The sequence below is a fragment of the Triticum dicoccoides genome, chromosome 4B (genome assembly GCF_002162155.2).
Source record: "Triticum dicoccoides isolate Atlit2015 ecotype Zavitan chromosome 4B, WEW_v2.0, whole genome shotgun sequence".
NCBI classification, from domain to species: domain Eukaryota; kingdom Viridiplantae; phylum Streptophyta; class Magnoliopsida; order Poales; family Poaceae; genus Triticum; species Triticum dicoccoides.
The window spans coordinates 662,015,461-662,024,625 of record NC_041387.1 but is presented as its reverse complement, the minus strand read 5'-3'; the positions used below and the strand labels follow the sequence as shown (position 1 = coordinate 662,024,625).

General features: G+C 44.0%; 1 protein-coding gene across 1 annotated transcript in view; it reads left to right on the top strand.

Annotated features, from left to right (window-relative positions):
• The first annotated feature begins 468 nt into the window (after positions 1 to 468).
• Positions 469 to 9,165, top strand: part of LOC119294238 — a 26,512-nt gene continuing 17,815 nt past the window's right edge. The window contains exons 1-2 of the mRNA XM_037572466.1: positions 469 to 929; positions 1,419 to 1,596. Coding sequence (XP_037428363.1) covers positions 469 to 929; positions 1,419 to 1,596 — 639 coding nt within the window. The remainder of the gene's footprint in view (positions 930 to 1,418; positions 1,597 to 9,165) is intronic.

Below are 9,165 nucleotides of genomic sequence, written 5' to 3'. Positions count from 1 at the left end.
AGTGGGAGTTCATTAAATAATTTGATTAGATGAACTTAATTATCATGAACTTAGTCTAAAACTTTTGCAAAATATGTCTTGTAGATCAAATGGCCAACGCTCATGTCAACATGAACTTCAACGCGTTCCTAGAGAAAACCAAGCTGAAAGATGATGGCAGCAACTATTCGGACTGGGTCTGGAACCTGAGGATCATCCTCATAGCAGCCAAGAAAGCATATGTCCTAGAAGAACCGCTAGGTGAAGCACCCATCCCAGAGAACCAAGACGTTATGAACGCTTGGCAGTCACGTGCTGATGATTACTCCCTCGTTCAGTGCGGCATGCTTTACAGCTTAGAACCGGGGCTCCAAAAGCGTTTTTGAGAAACACGGAGCATATGAGATGTTCGAGGAGCTGAAAATGGTTTTTCAAGCTCATGCCCGGGTCGAGAGATATGAAGTCTCCGACAAGTTCTATAGTTGTAAGATGGAGGAAAACAGTTCTGTCAGTGAGCACATACTCAAAATGTCTGGGTTGCACAACCGCCTATCACAGCTGGAGACCAACTTCCCGGACGAGGCGGTCATTGACAGAATCCTTCGGTCGCTCCCACCGAGCTACAAGAGCTTTGTGTTGAACTACAATATGCAGGGGATGGTGAAGACCATTCCTGAAGTATTTTCAATGCTGAAGTCAGCAGAGGTTGAAATCAAGAAAGAACATCAAGTGTTGATGGTGAATAAGACCACTAAGTTCAAGAAGGGCAAGGGTAAGAAGAACTTCAAGAAGGACGGCAAAGATGTTGCCGCGCTCGATAAGCCAGTTGCTGGGAAGAAGTCAAAGAATGGACCCAAGCCTGAGACTGAGTGCTTTTATTGCAAGGGGAAGGGTCACTGGAAGCGGAACTGCCCCAAATACTTAGCGGACAAGAAGGCCGGCAACACTAAAGGTATATTTGATATACATGTAATTGATGTGTACCTTACCAGTACTCGTAGTAACTCCTGGGTATTTGATACCAGTGCCGTTGCTCATATTTGTAACTCACAGCAGGAGTTGCGGAATAAGCAGAGACTGGCGAAGGACGAGGTGACGATGCGCGTCGGGAATGGTTCCAAGGTCGATGTGATCGCCGTCGGCACGCTACCTCTACATTTACCCACGGGATTAGTTATGAACCTCAATAATTGTTATTTAGTGCCAAGTTTGAGCATGAACATTGTATCTGGATCTTGTTTAATACGAGATGGCTACTCATTTAAATCCGAGAATAATGGTTGTTCTATTTATATGAGAGATATGTTTTATGGTCATGCCCCGATGGTCAATGGTTTATTCTTAATGAGTCTCGAACGTAATATTACACATATTCATAGTGTGAATACCAAAAGATGTAAAGTTGATAACGATAGTCCCACATACTTGTGGCACTGCCGCCTTGGTCACATTGGTGTCAAGCGCATGAAGAAGCTCCATGCTGATGGACTTTTAGAGTCTCTCGATTATGAATCATTTGACACGTGCGAACCATGCCTCATGGGCAAAATGACCAAGACTCCGTTCTCCGGAACAATGGAGCGAGCAACCAGCTTATTGGAAATCATACATACCGATGTGTGCGGTCCAATGAGCGTTGAGGCTCGCGGAGGATATTGTTATGTTCTCACTCTCACTGATGACTTGAGTAGATATGGGTATGTCTACTTGATGAAACACAAGTCTGAAACCTTTGAAAAGTTCAAGGAATTTCAGAATGAGGTAGAGAATCAACGTGACCGAAAGATAAAGTTCCTACGATCAGATCATGGAGGAGAATATTTAAGTCACAAATTTTGTACACACTTAAGAAAATGTGGAATCGTTTCACGACTCACGCCGCCTGGAACACCTCAGCATAACGGTGTGTCCGAATGTCGTAATCGCACTCTATTGGATATGGTGCGGTCTATGATGTCTCTTACCGATTTACCGCTATCATTTTGGGGATACGCTCTAGAGACAGCTACATTCACTTTAAATAGGGCATCGTCTAAATCCGTTGAGACGACACCGTATGAATTATGGTTTGGGAAGAAACCTAAGCTGTCGTTTCTAAAAGTTTAGGGATGCAATGCTTATGTCAAGAAACTTCAACCTGAAAAGCTCGAACCCAAGTCGAAAAAATGCGTCTTCATAGGATACCCTAAGGAAACCATTGGGTATACCTTCTACTTAAGATCCGAGGGCAAGATCTTTGTTGCCAAGAACGGATCCTTTCTGGAAAAAGAGTTTCTCTCGAAAGAAGTAAGTGGGAGGAAAGTAGAACTCGATGAAGTACTACCTCTTGAACCGGAAAGTAGTGCAGCTCAGGAAAATGTTCATGTGGTGCCTACACCAACTGGAGAGGAAATTAATGATGATGATCAAGGTACTTTGGATCAAGTTGCTACTGAACTTCGTAGGTCCACAAGGACACGTTCCACACCAGAGTGGTATGGCAACCCTGTCCTGAAAATCATGTTGTTAGACAACGGTGAACCTTCGAACTATGAAGAAGCGATGGCGGGCCTAGATTCCAACAAATGGCTTGAAGCCATGCAATCCGAGATAGAATCCATGTATGAAAACAAAGTATGGACTTTGACAGACTTGCCCGATGATCGGCGAGCGATAGAAAACAAATGGATCTTTAAGAAGAAGACGGACGCGGATGGTAATATTACCATCTATAAAGCTCGACTTGTCGCTAAGGGTTATCGACAAGTTCAAGGGGTTGACTACGATGAGACATTCTCTCCCGTAGCGAAGCTGAAGTCCGTCCGAATCATGTTAGCAATTGCCGCATACTATGATTATGAGATATGGCAGATGGACGTCAAAACGGCATTCCTTTACGGGCATCTTAAGGAAGAATTGTATATGATGCAGCCGGAGGGTTTTGTCGATCCTAAGAATGCTAACAAAGTATGCAAGCTTCAGCGATCCATTTATGGGCTGGTGCAAGCATCTCGGAGTTGGAACATTCGCTTTGATGAGATGATCAAAGCGTTTGGGTTTATGCAGACTTATGGAGAAGCCTGCGTTTACAAGAAAGTGAGTGGGAGCTCTGTAGCATTTCTCGTATTATATGTAGATGACATACTTTTGATGGGAAATGATATAGAACTTTTGGACAGCATTAAGGCCTACTTGAATAAGTGTTTTTCAATGAAGGACCTTGGAGAAGCTGCTTACACATTAGGCATCAAGATCTATAGGGATAGATCGAGACGCCTCATAGGTCTTTCACAAAGCACATACCTTGATAAGATTTTGAAGAATTTCAAAATGGATCAGTCCAAGAAAGGGTTCTTGCCTGTATTGCAAGGTGTGAGATTGAGCTCGGCTCAATGCCCGACCACGGCAAAAGATAAAGAAGAGATGAGTGTCATCCCCTATGCTTCAGCAATATGATCTATTATGTATGCCATGCTGTGTACCAGACCTGATGTAAACCTTGCCGTAAGTTTGGTAGGAAGGTACTAAAGTAATCCCGGCAAGGAACACTGGACAGCGGTCAAGAATATCCTGAAGTACCTGAAAAGGACAAAGGACATGTTTCTCGTTTATGGAGGTGACGAAGAGCTCGCCGTAAAGGGTTACGTTGACGCTAGCTTCGACACATATCTGGATGACTCTAAGTCACAAACCGGATACGTGTATATGTTGAATGGTCGAGCAGTAAGCTGGTGCAGCTGCAAGCAGAGCGTCGTGGCGGGATCTACATGTGAAGCGGAGTACATGGCGGCCTTGGAGGCAGCGCATGAAGCGATTTGGGTGAAGGAGTTCATCACCGACCTAGGAGTCATACCGAATGCATCGGGGCCGATCAAACTCTTCTGTGACAACACTGGAGCTATTGCCCTTGCCAAGGAGCCCAGGTTTCACAAGAAGACCAGGCACATCAAGCGTCGTTTCAACTCCATCCGTGAAAATGTTCAAGATGGAGACATAGATATTTGCAAAGTACATACGGATCTGAATGTCGCAGATCCATTGACTAAACCTCTTTCGCGAGCAAAACATGATCAACACCAGAACTCTATGGGTGTTCGATTCATCACAATGTAACTAGATTACTGACTCTAGTGCAAGTGGGAGACTGTTGGAAATATGCCCTAGAGGCAATAATAAAAGGATTATTATTATATTTCCTTGTTCATGATAATTGTCTTTTATTCATGCTATAATTGTATTATCCGGAAATCGTAAGACACGTGTGAATACATAGACCATAATATGTCCCTAGTAAGCCTCTAGTTGACTAGCTCGTTGATCAACAGATAGTCATGATTTCCTGACTATGGACATTAGATGTCGTTGATAACGGGATCACATCATTAGGAGAATGATGTGATGGACAAGACCCAATCCTAAGCATAGCACAAGATCGTGTAGTTTGTTTTGCTAGAGCTTTTCCAATGTCAAGTATCTTTTCCTTAGACCATGAGATCGTGTAACTCCCGGATACCGTAGGAGTGCTTTGGGTGTACCAAACGTCACAACGTAACTGGGTGACTATAAAGGTGCACTACAGGTATCCCCGAAAGTGTCTGTTGGGTTGACACGGATCAAGACTGGGATTTGTCACTCCGTATTACGGAGAGGTATCACTGGGCCCACTCGGTAGTGCATCATCATAATGAGCTCAAAGTGACCAAGTGTCTGGTCACGGGATCATGCATTACGGTACGAGTAAAGTGACTTGCCGGTAACGAGACTGAACGAGGTATTGGGATACCGACGATCGAGTCTCGGGCAAGTAACGTACCGATTGACAAAGGGAATTGTATACGGGGTTGATTCAATCCTCGACATCGTGGTTCATCCTATGAGATCATCGAGGAGCATGTGGGAGCCAACATGGGTATCCAGATCCCGCTGTTGGTTATTGACCGGAGAGCCGTCTCGGTCATGTCTGCATGTCTCCCGAACCCGTAGGGTCTACACACTTAAGGTTCGGTGATGCTAGGGTTGTATGAATATGAGTATGCAGCAAACCGAATGTTGTTCGGAGTCCCGGATGAGATCCCAGACGTCACGAGGAGTTTCGGAATGGTCCGGAGGTAAAGAATTATACTCCCTCCGTTCCTTTATATAAGGTGTATTTGTTTTTCCAAAAGTCAAACGAGTGCAAGTTTGACCAAGTTTTTACAACAGTATATCAATATCCACAATATGAAATCTATATCATTTAATCGATCATGAAAGGTAGTTTCATATTTTATCTATTAGGTATTGTAGATGTTTGTATTTTGTTCTATAATCTTGGTCAAACTTTCAAATGGTTGACTTGCACGGAAACCAATACACCTTATATTCTGGAACGGAGGGAGTATATAGGAAGTGATGTTTCGGCCATCGGGAAAGTTTCGGGGTCATCCGGTATTGTACCGGGACCACCGGAAGGGTCCCGGGGGTCCACTGGGTGGGGCCACCTATCCCGGAGGGCCCCGTGGGCTGAAGTGGGAGGGGAACCAGCCCCTAGTGGGCTGGTGCGCCCCCCTTGGGCCTCCCCTGCGCCTAGGGTTGGAAACCCTAGGGGGGAGGCGCACCACTTGCCTTGGGGGGCACTCCACCCCCCCTGGCCGCCGCCCCCCTTGGGAGATTGGATCTCCAGGGCCGGCGCCCCCCTGGGGGCCTATATAAAGGAGGGGGGGAGGGCAGCCGCACTCTGAGTCTTGGCGCCTCCCTCCCCCTGCTACACCTCTTCCTCCTCCCACAGTTGCTTGGCGAAGCCCTGCCGGAGTTTGCTGCATCCACCACCACGCCGTAGTGCTGCTGGAGCTTCATCAACCTCTCCTTCCCCCTTGCTGGATAAAGACGGAGGAGATGTCACGCTGACTGTACGTGTGTTGAACGCGGAGGTGCCGTCCGTTCGGCGCTAGGATCTCCGGTGATAGGATCACGACGAGAACGACTACCTCAACCCCGCTCTTTTGAACGCTTCCGCTCGCGATCTACAAAGTGGCATGTAGATGCATCTCTCCTTTCACTCATTGCTTAGATGAACTCATAGATGGATCTTGGTGAAACCGTAGGAATTTTTTTTATTTTCTGCAACGTTCCCCAACAGTAACCACCATTGATCGCCTGCACCGTCCATTCGCCGGCACCACCTTGTGGTGAGGCTCTTGTTCATGAATGTTTTACATTACCAAATTGATGCTTGTGTGATTTGGATATATAGTTACTCGATATAATTATCTTACCTGTACGTTGTTTGTTATACATAGTGCCATGGTTTTGATATCCGTCCCCGTCGGCCCTCGTCCTTGTTATGATTCGAATGTGGTATATTCTCTTTTAAAACTAGTTGTTGCATTTCGTGTTTATGACAAATTATGCCCATCAAGTTGACATAGATATTTTTATCTAGGAGGTATGTGAACCGGAAATTCCAACCGATCCTATTGTCGAGAGGTTAAATTTAGTTGAAACAGAAAACGAGTATTTGAAAGAAAAATTGAAAAGAATTGAGGGGGAGAAGATGGAATTGGAGTTGCATGTTGCCGATGTCGTCGATGATCACAAGATCAAGATGGAGAAAATGAGGTTGAAGATTAGAAAGATTAGAAAATATGCCATTGATAGTGTGGCTTGGTATCGTTATGCTATTGGATCAATTGTTACCTTAGTTGCGATCTTGATCGCATTTGTTGTTGCATTTAAATTCTTTACCTAGAGAGTTATTTGTATGTTGCATTTAATTAAGTGTTGTATATGAACTTTATGTATGAACTTGTATTAATTTGGTCTATTCAGTGTTGTGTAATGAAGATGAGCCGACAATGGATGTATGATGACCGATGCTCTCCCGAGTTCATTAATGGCGTGCATACTTTTCTGCTTGCCGCTGAGGTAAACAAGCGGGCGGATGATTTTATGCCTTGTCCATGTGCTGGCTGTAAGAATGGCCACGATTACTCTACGTCAAGAACCATTCACGTCCACCTATTTGAGTCCGGTTTCATGCCCCACTATAATGTTTGGACCAAGCACGGAGAAAGAGGGGTTATGATGGAAGACAATGAAGAAGAAGAGGACGACGACATCTATCCTGGCCATGGGTTCCCTGAATACGATGATACAACAATGGGGGAAGAAGCTGAAGAAGAGGCATTAGATGAGCCCGCTGATGATCTAGGTCCGGCCATTGCCGATGCAAAGAGAAACTGCGCAAGTGATTTGGAGAGGAAGAAGTTGCAGCGCATGTTAGAGGATCACAAGAAATTGTTGTACCCGAATTGCGAAGCTGACAAAAAAAAGTTGGGCACCACACTGGAATTGCTGCAATGGAAGGCAGAGAATGGTGTATCTGACAAGGGATTTGGAAAGTTGCTGGTAATGATAAAGAATATGCTTCCAAAGGACAACGAATTGCCCGAGAGTACGTATGAAGCAAAGAAGGTTGTCTGCCCTCTAGGGTTAGAGCTGCAGAAGATACATGCATGCCCTAATGACTGCATCCTCTACCGCGGTGAGTACGAGGATTTGAACGCTTGCCCGGCATGCAGTGCATTGCGTTATAAGATCAATCGCGATGACCCTGGTGATGTCGAGGGCGAGCGCCCCAGGAAGAAGATTCCTGCCAAGGTGATGTGGTATACTCCTATAATACCACGGTTGAAACGTTTCACTAGTAGAAAAAGGGCTTTTAGTCCCGGTTCATAAGGGCCTTTAGTCCCGGTTCGTGGAACCGGGACTAAAGGGCCTGGAGGTCCACCTTTAGTCCCGGTTGGTAACACCAACCGGTACTAAAGGAATTGTTGTACCCGAATTGCGAAGCTGACAAAAAAAAGTTGGGCACCACACTGGAATTGCTGCAATGGAAGGCAGAGAATGGTGTATCTGACAAGGGATTTGGAAAGTTGCTGGTAATGATAAAGAATATGCTTCCAAAGGACAACGAATTGCCCGAGAGTACGTATGAAGCAAAGAAGGTTGTCTGCCCTCTAGGGTTAGAGGTGCAGAAGATACATGCATGCCCTAATGACTGCATCCTCTACCGCGGTGAGTACGAGGATTTGAACGCTTGCCCGGCATGCAGTGCATTGCGTTATAAGATCAATCACGATGACCCTGGTGATGTCGAGGGCGAGCACCCCAGGAAGAAGATTCCTGCCAAGGTGATGTGGTATACTCCTATAATACCACGGTTGAAACGTTTCACTAGTAGAAAAAGGGCTTTTAGTCCCGGTTCATAAGGGCCTTTAGTCCCGGTTCCACGAACCGGGACTAAAGGGCCTGGAGGTCCACCTTTAGTCCCGGTTGGTAACACCAACCGGTACTAAAGGAATTTTTATGATTTTTTTAATTTTTTTGATTTTTTTTTATTTTTTTTGATTTTTTTTTGGATTTTCAAAATTTTGAATTATTTTAACCTCTCATCTCTAATCACCCCTCATCACTGCTCAACTTAACCTCTAATCACCCCTCATCATCTAACTTCCCGGACGGTCACCCATCCTCTCACTACTCCAGCCTGAGCACGCTTAACTTCCGGGTTCTATTCTCCCTCGTTTCCAAGTCTGCACTTGTTGTTTTCCTGACAATAGTAAGATGTCAATCCTATTAACCTCAGGAATTTAGCTTGAGCATGAAGTCACACATTTCACTGTTTGAGTTTGAAACTATTGTTCTAAAAAATAACACTAATATTTAGTAACACTAATATTTCTTGAATAATTAGTTTGACCATTGTTTGACCATAGTTTGACCAGATATGACCAAAATTCAAAAAAACTGAAATAATTATTTAGTAACACTAATAATCTTGAATAATTATTTAGTAACACTAATACTTCTTGAATAAGTAGTTTTGATTTTTTTTGAATTTAACAAAAATTCAAAAAAAACTGAATTTTTTTGAACTTTTTTGCCTCCAGATCTTAAAAGGCCCGTAACTTTTTTTCTGTTAGGTTTTTGAGGATTTTGAAAATGTTTAACAGGGTTCCCCCGATTAAATTTGGATGTAACTTTTTGAGTAGATGATTTTTCATATAAAAAACTTTTTAATCCGAGTTCGTATGCAAAAATTATGCCCATTTTACTAAATTCTAGAGAGATTTTGCAAATAAAGTTGAAATTCATATTTGTAAATTTTCCCAACAACTAGACCACATATCACATGGGAATCTTATTTTCTTTTATTTTTTTGACATT